This window comes from Petromyzon marinus, chromosome 26 (assembly GCF_048934315.1).
Source record: "Petromyzon marinus isolate PM22_M1 ecotype Great Lakes invasive population chromosome 26, UKy_Petmar_22M1.pri1.0, whole genome shotgun sequence".
NCBI lineage: Eukaryota > Metazoa > Chordata > Hyperoartia > Petromyzontiformes > Petromyzontidae > Petromyzon > Petromyzon marinus.
The window spans coordinates 8,622,148-8,635,957 of record NC_133692.1 but is presented as its reverse complement, the minus strand read 5'-3'; the positions used below and the strand labels follow the sequence as shown (position 1 = coordinate 8,635,957).

Here is a 13,810-nt window from a genome sequence, read left to right as displayed (position 1 = left end):
GACATGTCGTTTGGTTTCTCCAATGTAACTACTACCACAGAGGCAACTTAGTTTGTAGACGCCAGGGTACTGTATGTCCGGAATCACATCTTTTACAGACGGAACCAGATCACGGATTTTATGTAATGTGTTGAATTGGACCTGGATCTTGTGTTTTTTATTATTTTATTGTTTTCTTTCTACGAAACTTTACCGAAAGAACCAAGAATAGTATGTATAGAGTTGGGGGTGTGTGTTCTTCTTAGTTTCTGCTTTGGTGAGTTTTGTCTACAGGAGTTTTTGGCACAACACTTTGTTCATGTAGAGCATTTATGACAGTCATACCCCAGTGGGCACAATGAGGACTCCCCAGAAAATAGTGCTCTCTCACATGAACCTCTGATGAACAAAGCGTGAAAACTCACGTCAGATAGCCTGGGATGGAAGAGTAGTTCAAGAGGGCCTCTCTCGAGCTCCCCGAAGCAGAGGCCCTTCCGTCAGTAGTCGCGCGAGGAAGAAAATTTCCGGGGCTGCACAATTTCCTTTTATTTTTCGAGTGCCGGGCTTGGACTGCGTGCACGTGTGCACGTGTGCGTGTGGGCTCACACAGGTCTTCCTCAAGGAGAAGCTGCACCAGGCACTGGAGAGCAGGCGCGAACGCGTGCTGCACTGGGCGGCGGTCACCATGCAGCGCTACGCGCGTGGCTTTGTGGCGCGCAGGCGCTACCACCGCATGAGGTCCAAGGTGATCCTCCTGCAGGCGCACATCCGCGGCTACCAGGCCAGGTGAGGTGCAGCAAACGGATTAAGGTGCATTGTCTTCCTGAAATTTTAAGAGAAGTTGGTGGTGGGTTTTATAATCTGTGAGGTGTGTGTGTGTGTGTGTGCCCTAATTTGTTTAATTTTATTGATAATACTGTATAGCAGTATCTTTCTATATGGCAGTATCTTTCTCACCATGTCTCACTCCATGTCTCTGTCTATCTCGATCCCTGGTTATTGTTATTCTTCTCCCATCCGAACATAATCCCACTTAAGTGTTGAGACAGTTCTGAGGGTTACATTTGTGTATGTATGCACGGTATCCCCTGCGGTCAATAAGCCATTTTCACTTGCTCCCAGGTACCGCTACAAGATGATCCGCGAGGGCTTCATCCGCCTGCGAGCCACGGTGCTGATGTTCCTCTGCCGGAGACGTTACCTGAAGGTCAGGAAGCAATCGTGTGAATGTGCGCACACACTGCACGGTGAGAGAACTCCGCTGCTGGCTTCTCTGTGGATTAACCTCCACGTTGTGCGCTCCGACTTGTGCGCCTTTCAGCATAACCGAGTAAAAAATTAAACACTTTCCTGCGTGCAACTGCAGCTCCGAACTCAAAACCATGGACCACGTAACGTCGCACTGCCCCAATATAATAATGGAGGCAGCATATCTGAAATTTACCTACTCTCGGACTAAGCAATTGAATGACTATATCGCTTAGGTGTGAGTCTCTAATAGTTGATCTTCATTGGTTCTACAAATAAGACGCATGACTGAGTATAATGCCACACAAAATGGCCGTGCGAAAATGCAAAGGTGTCTTTTGGGGATGTGTGGTGATGACAAGGAAAACACCATATCGTAATACCATTTATAGCCCTTTGAGATGCGTGTCTTTTTAGTCAGGACTAATGTTTGTCATGTTAACAGCTGGATTTTAGCAACACAACGACAAATATAATCTTCAGATTACACAATGTGACCTGCAAGCATTGTAGAATTAACCAGGCAGAGCAGGTTGTGATGGATGGGATGTGATGTGAGAGGACGTGTTACTGAGACAGCCATTGAAGTGGCATTTGAGGTCAGAGACCAGGGCAAAGCCCTGAAGCTGTGCAAAGGGCGTCGACTGTGCACCAGTAAAGGTATTTGGAAGAAGGGTAGAAGCAGAGGTCAGGTATGGTGGTATTGGCATAGACCGTGATGACCTCTAGAATATTTTGTCAAGTTACCTAACTTAAGAATAGCATCTCCTTGCCAGAACAATGCATTGTTTTATGAATACAAAGATCCCTGACATAGCCTCATAGATTTTGGGAGCAATTGTTGTTCGCGAGCACCTGTCAAGGCCCAAACGTACACAAAGGAGGTTAACTTATAACCTCCTTTGTGTACGTTTGGTTTACATACTACACTCTGTATTTAGTTTAGGCTAAGGGTAGCCCAGGTTAGCTTCCAACTTCTCACATGCGCCCACCTACCCCACAGCCTTCCAGAGCCATCACTCAAAGAGACCCGTCATTAATAAATGTATGTGCTATGAAGAAGGGCTGTTGCATGAAACATCGGCAACCATGTCATTTATTTATTTTAAGGACACAATGTTATTATATGTATTAATTTATTATTTGTGCTTGTGCACAACTACCAATAATAACGGTGATACCAATGCAGTATTGCATGTAATAGTGTAATATGTGAATCTATCATTTTAGTCACCTATTGGTGGTGGGCAACAGTGAATATTTCATGTACTGTAGTTGCTTTATTTAGCCCTGACAATAGTAGTTGCTTTATTTAGCACTGACAATGCACAATGCTTGAGGAATCCACACACAAGACCCTTACAATGACTGTGATGTCATGGCATAACATTGCTGGCAGATGGGTTTCCATTCATGTGAAATTTAATTTGGACAGCCGTGTATTGTGCGGTAATCACACAATGCAATGCTCATCAAATTAAATAATCTTGACTGCACAGCGGTGAAATACTGTATTTATACCTTAATAAAAAAAACCGGAACATTTTGTAAACATGATTTACAATCTAGCGAGTAACGTCTGTTTTTGACCTTTAAACATGTTGGCTTTCTCAGTTAATATATTCTACCAGAAGTTTTTTGGTCCTTACATCAGATAAGTATACTTAAAGACACACTACAGGGTCTTACTCAAGCCGTCTCCTTATGCATATTTAATGGATATCCGATAACTTACAACAGTATTGGGTGGCGGTCGCACCATCCCCAAGGCTCATCGCATGACATCTCAGGCTGTCTGCAGCATAGGAGTCCAATCCATTTTTAGAGCGGGGAAACGGCCTCTCATTGAATTTTACATCCGCTCATAATTTGCATGAATTGTAATTATATTCAATTCGTACGTGGATGATGCGATGCGAGCATGGTCAGTGGTAGTATCAATGTAATCGATTAACTAACGATCATTACACACCTACTATTTACCCAGTGGTTCACGCCGTGAAAAAAATATTTTCGATAAGATTAATATAAATTCCTGCTTGAATGCATTCCTCTTGTTTGGATAGTCATATTACCCCTGTCGTGATATTGCATTTTGTTAAAGCACAGGCCTAAAGGCCCAACACGTCAAGCAGCCAGCAACCAACAGCACGATTAGAGGTGTAATAGCTAAGAGTTAGCACGTTTATTGCATTGAGCAAGGTTATAAGAGCTTGGGAAATTAGACAATGGGAGGAAGTGTGTGTGTGTGTGTTGATGCTACTCGCTTCCGTAACATACTTAAATTGTGTCTAAATAAAATAATTCAATTATCAAAATGAAAGTGATAAATGCATGCTATAGACAGGGATGCCACTACGGTGTTATGGTTAGGACACCAAACTTGCAATTCAGATATTGCTGGTTCAACCTCCCGGCAACGGCAATTTAAACAGTGGCTCAAGTTATATCCCTCCGCCTCTGGCCACCCAGCAGTATAAATGGCTTCATCACAGTTGATACCTCGAGTGGGGGAGGCCCTTCCACCAGCATTGGCGTGAGCAAGTAAGTGCACGGGCCTACCTCTACGGTAGATATGCACGTTAAAATGTTTACAGCAATATTTCTTGGCCTCGAGGCTGGCTTGAGGACATTTCCCCAGGTTTCATATTTGAGACCTGTACGAAGTGAAGACTCCATCTTCACTTTGTACAGCTGCTTGCATGTTCTATATGTGATGGTATTGTTACTGAGCGAACATCTCAAGAAAAATGTTACCTATAATAATAGGGGTTTTCCCCTTTTTTCTGGCAACAAAACTGAAACCTTTTTACAAGGAATCATGTGTGCATTAACCACAATACTTGTGGTCAAAATGCAAACAAAAAACACACTCTGATAATATATGCATTGTCCTTGAAACTGATTGGTCCACACCAGAGACGGCTTTCTTTTGAGCCTTGTCTCAATTGATGCTAGACCAGAGGACGCTGTACGCTTTTTGGCGTCCTCTGGTCTAGCACCAATTGAGACGAGGCTCAAAAGAAAGCCGTCTCTGGTGTGGACCAATCAGTTTCAAGGACAATGCATATAGTATCAGAGTGCGTTTTTTGTTGGCATTTTGACCACAAGTGTTGTGGTTAATGCACGCATGATTCCTTGTAAAATGGTTTCAGTTTTAGATTTAAAGCTTTCGTGACTGCAAGGATCCATACTCTTTGGTTCTATTGGGTAAAGTCACGTAGGTAAAAAATAAAATAACAAAAATCACGACGTTTCGGCCACAACACAAGCGGCCTTCATCAGGTGAAGGGACGAGACTGTCTGCTGTCCTCCAGACAGTCTCGTCCCTTCACCTGATGAAGGCCGCTTGTGTTGTGGCCGAAACGTCGTGATTTTTTTTTTACCTACGTGGCTTTACCCAATAGAACCAAAGAGTATGGTTTCAGTTTTGTTGCCAGAAAAAAGGGGAAAAACCGATTATTATATTTTGGTACTGGCAAAGGAGGTCTAATGATGTAAATGTTAAGCATGTTTTTTTTCCTTTTGACAATGTTCGAGGATATAGTTTCCTCTTATAACAAAATGTTGTTTGGACAATTTTATACAGTTGGGTGACTGGACCATAATTGATTGTTGGGCATTTGCAGCCACACCTAAAGTGGAAACATTAACTTTGTGAATGTGTTGTTACAGTGTTATTTTACATGCACCCTAAGGCACTATTGACATTTCAATGCCTGCATTCTTAAGGCCAAGTATCATGGTTAAGTTCTAGGTTTTATTGTAAGCTGCGTTTCTTCATGCAGACATCTTTATTTACATTTTGATTTAAAGCTTTTGTGACTGCAGGGATTCATATTCTTGGTTCTTTCGGTAAAGTCACGTAGAAGGGAAACAATAAAATAATAAGAATATCTTTATTTACGTTTCGGTTTACTTGTTGAGAGAGCTCTTTGGAAGAGAACCAGCATACTCAGTTTAACATGTAGGCTTTCGCGACCAATATTCATAAAGGTTTTTGGGTTAGATCGCGTAAATGTGGATTCACTCTTCAACACACCGGTGGGCTAAAGTAGTGAATTATTTGTCTTTTTGTCAACGTGACACTTTTTTTGCTGATTGGCCGTGTCGGGTGGTGGAGGGTTACGACACATTTTATAAATAAACGCGATCTAACCCAAAAACCTTTATTATGATCCAGCATACTCATGACTCTGAGGTGATGATTTCATTTCAGTAAAGGTCAGCTGGGCCCATTGTCCCTTCCTAGGCATGTAAAGTGTGGAATGTTGAAGTGAAATGGCCAAAATTGGTTGCATTTTAAATGTTGCACAACATCTCATGTTATAGCAATTTCTTTGCTTCTGTTTTGGAACAAAGTCACATATAACTGGGCCATTAAACTCACCCAGGGCCCAAGTATGTGTATAATTAAGTATAAGCTGAGTGGCCTGACCCTACGCTATCCTCTCATCTGAGTGCAGGCCTAGAGAGTCTAGGCAAGAAAAGGCATCTGGCCGACCTACGAATAAAATAACCATGTATTTGATACAAGTAATGATGGTTAAAATAATACAATAATAATCAATTAAGTAAGCTGAGTGTGTTACTTTTAGAAACAATGTTTAATCCAGTTTCATAATACCCACTATTCCACTGGCGCATTCAAGCAGTACTGAGGCTATGCTAGGCGAGGTTGTTTCCCATTGCAGAAGTTGAGCTGTGCCACAATATTTGTGGGGCAAATTTTTTAACTTTTTAATAATTGATCCTAGCCCTACAAAAGTTTGCATCTTGAGGCTTTTGAGGGTATTGAATTTCAATATTACATGAGATATTTGATAACTAATTTTTATAGCTTCGTTTTCAAAGAGTATGACACAAAAACAGTCAATGCCCACTACCAAATACAAGTATAGTCAAACGAATGATCGTTATTGTCTCTTTATCAATCCACTGCTAGATGAAGGCCTACTTACTCTGTGAGGGCTGTTTGATCATACAACACCATGCTGATCAGTGCAGTACTATTTTTTAAAATAAATGGTTCCTTTAAACAGTAACTTCTGGAAAGAGAAGATACACCATGGCATATTTGTCTCTTGTTGCTCTGTTTAAAAATATCTCATTGTTTATGGCAAGCCTCAGATGAATGAGAAGGGCACCGATTGTATTACATTTTAAAATGTAAATGTTCATCTAGCTGCTACAGTCTCTCTCTCAGTTAGTCCCATGTGCCACAGCGTTCACACTGTTACAGAACTGATTGATTGTCAAGGCACACCCCACCTGAGGGCCACTCCTAGAGCTGCACTTTGATTGAAATGTACGAGGACAGGTTGTCAGTGTTCCCTATTATACCTGGAGCTAGTCGAGGTAATTTTAGATTGTATCTACCAAAAGGGGATACGTGTACAGATATGTTTTGCCAGCTCTTGTTACCTGAGCAAATGTAAACATAGCTCAAATAATAACGACGTTTCCGGCAGATTGCTCATACCATTGCAGACATGGGATATTTGAATTTCAGAGGGCAATTGCCCTTCGTGTTCACACTGACTCAATACTATTTCAGTCCAAGCAAATGTAGCCATGTTTAAAGTATTCTATGCAGTAACACTTGTTATTAAGATGGATGCGTATTTTGATGCGGATAACACTGTCCAATTGATTTGAGTGTCTTTTACAGCATAAGATGAGACATGTCTGTATGTATGTTGAACTTATTTGTCACGATACGTAGCCAACTGTGCTAACTGTAGGTGCGGACATGTCAAGGTTCTAAGTTATACAAGGTGCTGCCAAGCCACACCTGATGTACAAGTCTACCGATTACCGGAAGTGCAAAGCATAACACCAGACTATATAATGTGGTTTAGCGCTTTCGCGGAATCCTGCCCGGAGATCAAAATTCCACCAAATTCATGTATGAGTATTTGGTCAAATTCTCTGGGTAATGTGAGTGGAGCCCCACTCTGTAAATAACTCTGGAAGCCTCTCAGTAGCTGGGGGAGTGCCTGGGATAATCAGGACTGTGTGTGCCGAAATCAGCACGCTTGCCCCGCCATCGACCAAAGCCGACCAATCAGGCTCTGTCTGTCTCAAACACCAACGCTGACATTTAGTGCAAAGCCAAAGACGTCTCAATTTAAATAAAAAAAGAATGATGATTGTCTCAATTTATATTCATAGCGATCATGGTCATGAAGAAGACGATGATGATGATTATGACAATAATGACGCTACTGTGCATTTGATAAACCAACCACCAATCCATCAATCCCCACAAACTCCTTGATTTTAAAGTGCTGTATTTAAACTGGGCAGCCGTGCTAATGTACACACAGCACCAGGCAGCTATTTAAGGCTCAGTGGAAGCAGGGAGGCTCAAGACAGACAACAATCATGTTAGCAGCAGCTAGGAGTGTAACTAAGGTCACGGATTGTATAGTGCAGTGCTGTCTCCTTCATGTGGATAGCCTGTCAGCCTTTATGGAGGATCTTTGTGAGCAGCTGGACTGTAAATAGTCTGCCATCAGCTTTGCGCCTGTTGTTTTCAGGCTTTTTAACTTCAAATAAACTGTAAATTATGCAACAGTGCGGTGTATAAAGACATACGGTTCCACGATATATAGAGCTATTTTACATTGTCGTTTTCTATGTGACGTTAAAGGGTGCGTATATTTGCTCAAGTTTGCCTTCGTCAACTATAACACGCCTGTATTTCAACTCAACTCCGGCGCACAAACGGTTCGCAATTTCCCTTCTCGTTTTAAATTGAGCCCTGCGGGTGATGGGGCTCACGCAGAAAATGTTTTGGTCGGCAGCGTGACACACACACACCCACCCACCCACATGACAAGCATGTGGGTGCGACGATGACGTGCCCGTCACACAGGGCGACCACATTCTTAAGTGGGCAGCGGTGCAGGCAGTGTAAGCCGTTGACACGTGTGGAGTGGTAACATATCTCAACGGGGATCCCGTGCGTGCGCTCGTCATCATCATTATTATTAAGGACCTCAGACCCTTCGGACACAGACCGGAGACGTGAGACGACGCTGGCCATCGAGAACTGAAAGAGGAACATGACAATGCTCGCAACATCGCATGGGAAATTACTCCAAGGCCATACTTTAGAATAAGACCATCGGTGAGTCTCCGTTTGATTTGTACTTGAATACATTTGCCGAACGCTTAGTGGAGTGTAAGCACATGCCGGGGCTTGCGCGCGTGTGTGCGTTAAACATTTTCTTCTTCAGGGACTTTGCCTCTTGTGTATATTGTTTCGCAGTAATCCTCGTACAAATCTCTTCCATGCAAGAATATTGCACTCGTGTTATCATTCACGAGTGCAGGCGTTGCAGGCATTTACAGACTAATGTACATGAACCGCATTTCTTAGGTTATTTGTTGCAAATTCAGTCAGTTGTCTTGGGTGTGAGAGTCTTAAAAAAATATCTCCAGCCTCATGTGTTCCTTGTGAGCTGGCATGCATGTGTTGTGTTCGAGGCTGCTTGCTTGCCTTCCACATATCGCCTCTGCATTTTTGTGACCATCTTTACGTAGTGCATTGCCACGTATCGGACCGCCACTTACCCGGTCTGACCAATTAACCGCCCACACCCAGTGCAGCACTTGTGCACGTCATTTTCTGTTGATGTTCACCAGTCACTTCTGAAGCATCGGTCCCATAATCGAAGCAGTTTGCTTCAAAAACCTGCAGATGTTCACATATCCAATCTTTTCACATATCCAGACCCCAGTATGTTGGATATGCAACTGTGTACCATATCTCACTCGCAAACACATGACCCCAAGGTCCAAAATGTTAGTACGTCTAAAACAGTATCTCAGTTGGCATTAAACACATTATGATGACTCAACATGGGCATGGTAAATTAAGCGGTTGATTTACATCATTGTTGTCCTACTAAACGCTAACGTAGCACTAATGACAACAGATTAAATTCAGTGACTGATAACAAGGCTGAATGCATACCTATGAAGGTTTCTACCTTTTCCGCAGACCAAACCTCGACAAAGATCTCAATCAGCCTAGGTCTATCAAGACTGCAGTATCCAATACCAATATAGTACCTGATCTCAGTACAAATCAAATCCTGCCACCTGAACACAGGCGCCGGTTACTGCGATGTCAGGGTCAAACCTGGACATCAGGACATGTGGCACATGTTTATATATTTGCTATACATATCCTGTAAACAGTACTCTTATATGGGGTATATGCAGTAACTCTAATAGCATAGAGTCTAAGTATAGATCTGCAGGACTGCAATTGTTTTGCTCACGTAACTGCCAGTGGAAGAGCCTCTATTAGAGAAAGCCCAAGAGAGCCCCCTAGAGGGTATTTGGCCTACTCTTCCACACTGACCAAACGTCTTGGATGAGGTGGGCGACCTCTGGATGGTAACTCCAGTTCACTAACTATTACAGCACAGCAATGTAACAAAGAAATGCATACAGAGTGTTGTGAATGACAAATATGGTACAAGGGGATATCTAAGACACCAGCTTGTCAGTTTTACCCTTATGTTTTGAAAATTTAATGGAAAAAGAAAGCAATGCTTAAGTTGAATAGTCCGTGTGGGAATAGACTGATGTTTCACTACATGGAACACTTTATTCGTGCAATGATTGTCATACGTAGCACAGAAAATATTTCGGTCTGGCCATTGCTCATACGTTTCTAACAATGACCTCACTGACACTAGCTACGTTTAGCAGCTGCAAATTTTCCTTCACAATATGGATGTAAAAACCCACATGTTGAACATTGATAATGCTTAAGCATGACAGTAAGAGGTCCTGGTTTCAATTCCTGATTCGTGTGCCTTTTTGTGTCGAGTTTGTTTGCTCTCCCTGTTCTGCATGAGAGTCTCTGGTTTACTCCCATATCTTAAAAAAAAAACATACATTATAACTAGTATAGGGCAAACATCCCAATGCTGAAAATATTCCTGCAAATAACTCAATTGGGTTTACAATTAGCAAAATCGTGAGGTTTTATCGAGTAAACAAGTCTAAGAAAATATAAAACTAAATGGCCAGTTTATAGCATCTTTTTTTATTACAAAAATGCAAATACCGTAGTACGTAACAAGATTTGGGTCAACAATGATCATGCAGTTATTGCTAAACACAATGACGTGCATTTTGTTTTGGCCATCTCGGAGTTAAGCTTGTTCAATGGAAATGAAATAAACCAACCTCGTGGCAGGGTGGATCAAGTGGCTAATACTCATTCCTGGGCTGTGACCCAAAATTAAAGCAAGTCGTGAATAGTAGTGCGTCTATGGTCTTTGCCCAGTTACCAGTGACTTATATGCAAATGGACTGTTGCTTTTTTCAGTAAATCTGACTTAAACCGGCTATTAGGGTCCCAACTGGAAAACAAGTCTTCACGTAAAAAAATAGCATTTGGTGTGGAATCTCTTCAATGGAAAAGAGACATTCATTAAACAAGGATGATTTTTAAAAAAACTACTTGACTTAACACAACTAAAACGTGTGCACATGAGGCAAGTGGAACAACATGGACAGTGGTTTAAGTTGCCTGTTACAATGGAGACTGGAGGAGGTGGTGTTACATACATCATCTGTTCATCTAATGCTCATGAGACTGGAACACAAACTTTTGCCACTGTTAAGTCATTGCTTAAACATGACATTCCCTGATATATGCTTCAGATATCTGGTTACTGATGCTGCTGTACATTTTTTTACACCTAATTTGGTGGAATAATGGCGAGATGGAATGAGGTTATGCCAGCTCTGTACAGCAATACACTTAAGAAAGAGCTCTTGCATCTTAGTAATTATCACCTGATTTATTGAAGTAAAGTACATCTTATTATTCGTTCTTTCGGTAAAGTCACGTAGAAGGGAAACAATAAAATAAAAATACATCTATTAATCAGTCTAGCAACATGTGATGCACTGTTTGACCACAAACCATAATATGTGTGATACACTTGGGTAAACTAAGCTGGTATGAATATCCAATCCGCTATATGCATAGTGCTGTCACGTTCTGAAATTTAAAGAACATGTAAATGAAGAGGAAACTAACTTACTCCTTGGTTCTATTCGGTAAAGTCACGTAGGCAACTGCAAGGATCCACACCAAGGAGTATGGATCTTTGCAGTCACGAAAGCTTCAAATCTAGGAAACTAACTTACTAACTTAACACTATAAACGCATTTGTTTATTGATGACCTCAAATGTTCTAAGATGAGGCAGTTTGGCCTCTTCTGCCAACCTAAAAGAAAAGGACAATAGTGTAATAGCATTTTGTTTTGCCTTATGGGTTCTTCTCTGGATTTTTCAAAGGGTTGCATGTCTGGGAGTGGTTCAATAATTACAAAAATAACCCAGAAAAAATGTAATGGTCTCGAATCGTTTTGCATGCCACTGTACAGTCGATAGTCATTGCGAATGAATTCTGCTATAGGGTGGTGAAAGCTGTAGGTCGGGCTATTAGGCGGCAGGGTGGCGACGTGGTGCCTCACAGCAAGAAGGGTTTAGGTTTGATTCCCAACTTGGGTGCATTTCCGTGTGGAGTTTGTCCGTTTTCTTGTTTGGCACAGGTCTCCTCCAGGTCTCCTCCAGGTTCCCATAGCTTAAAAAAGAACAATGCAATGGAACTGGCATTGCCAAAACATCCAAGTGTTGTAAAAAAGACATACACATTACTCCATTGAGATTAGACTCATCGCCCTCAATGGTGAAAACTTGGCAGAACATTCCTGAAAAGTCTTGAAACTCAGTGAGGCTTTCCTGGGTAAAAAAGAAACCCCATAGTAATAATAAGCATACATTACCATCATTGACTTTACTTGTGCTCTTACCCACTGGTCATATAAAATGTTCCGTTTATAGTTTGTATTTTTGAAGTTCAATGCACAAACAAATGTGCCTGTTCACACAAGCATAGAACAATATATATCCATCTCATTGAATGCCCCGAAGCAGTGGTGGAAATTCCACATTTTCTTCACTTCAGCAAATTTTCCCCAATTTTATCTCGATTAGCATTTGGATCTCTCGCAAAGTAGTGCGACCCTTTGTGTTGGACAACAACACACGGAAGTGGATACAGCATCACCGAGACACCTTCAAGTGACCTCTGGTCCACACTCTGTAGACGGCAGCACCTCTCACTTGCTCCGTATGTATGTTGAACTTCTTTCGCACTGTACGTCGCCAACCGCGCATATGAGTGAGGTTTCGTCGCATGACAGTCAAGCTGGCATTTGAATCGTCGGATCTTAATTTTTTGCCAAATTAAGTGCCAAGCCAAATTTAATGTGACTTTTTTTGATGTTGTACATTAATTGATGACCAGGCTGAAACCATGAACTCTATACCCTTGAGGGCCCCAGTTTAAGCACACACTGCTGCCTGGATTTTCACCTAGGACCTCAGCAGTTGCTATCCCTTTGCTCTGGCCTCTGAGCCACGTGGCCAGCTCGAAACTGCTTATTTCCATATTGGGGAAAAAGTAGTGCTCTGAATACCAGAGAACTTGTGAAAAACTTATAACTATCACCCATGTTATTATTATTTCTAATTTTCTTTTAGTCAGTTGTCTTTATGGTCGTAAATGAAAATGTTGCTTGAGGCAAGGATTTCATGTGAACTGTGGTTGCATGAGGCAAAATGCTTCTCGACTAGTTTTGTTAACTTTAAGCACAAGTCCATGTAAGAGTTACCCTCTGTAGAGTGACACACTGAGAATGTATATTTCATTGTGGGAGCCACACTATGTTATGAAGCCTGTGAACCTGGTCCTAACCTTGGTCTTCGAAATTCGACTTTCTTGTAAAAGCACGACATGAAATGGTGCCCGAATATTTACTTGAACAATGTAATAAAGCTGTAATATACACGTATTTTAAACATTTGTTTTAAATAAAATGTTACTTAATCTTCAAATCTATAATTACTTAATCTCATTTTGTCCTCTGCAGGCAAGGGACGACGATCGGAGACGTGCAGAGATGGAGGGTAAATCTTGGAAGGTGGGTTAAAACATTAACAAGGTATCGGTCAGAGAATCATTCAGCATCTCTGATCTCTTACAAATTACGCACCCAATTTGTAACAGATCATCAACTTTTACCTGTTTATCACCATGCAGTGTTTTGGCCAAACTGTTGCATCGTGGACAATGAAGGTGTTGAGACAACATAAAAAAAATTACCATTTCATAACAATTTTGTGTTGCACATTCACTAAACGTGTGTGAGTCTTCACTTCAACTCCTAAAGATATACGAAGTAGTGTGTGGCAAAAGCTTGAGAGAGGAAAAAATGCTCAACTCGTGACCTAACCTGGAAAACGCCATTTGGATTACGAGTTACTGTAAACATGTGCGTGCTAAACCATAATTGCCCTTACTGTGGTTATGTATTTGTGCGGCTTGCGATAACCTGGCTGCTAATTCCTGACATCCGCTTCAGGCAGGGCCCAGGAGAGAGGGCGTGAATGTGTCTCAGCTGGAGATACCAGCCGAGCTTGCGGCCGTTCTGCAGGCCAGCCGCGGTGAGTTGTGTCAAAGGGCCCCCTTTTTTTACT

At 41.8% G+C, this 13,810-nt stretch overlaps 1 protein-coding gene across 7 annotated transcripts in view; it reads left to right on the top strand.

The window, feature by feature from the left end:
• The window catches only part of MYO15A (myosin XVA), a 197,667-nt gene that overhangs the window by 87,573 nt on the left and 96,284 nt on the right, over positions 1–13,810 (top strand). For all 7 annotated transcript variants that reach the window (XM_076069914.1, XM_076069911.1, XM_076069917.1 and 4 more), the window contains 4 exons: positions 590–765; positions 1,102–1,186; positions 13,204–13,254; positions 13,696–13,777. In XM_076069914.1, coding sequence (XP_075926029.1) covers positions 590–765; positions 1,102–1,186; positions 13,204–13,254; positions 13,696–13,777 — 394 coding nt within the window. The remainder of the gene's footprint in view (positions 1–589; positions 766–1,101; positions 1,187–13,203; positions 13,255–13,695; positions 13,778–13,810) is intronic.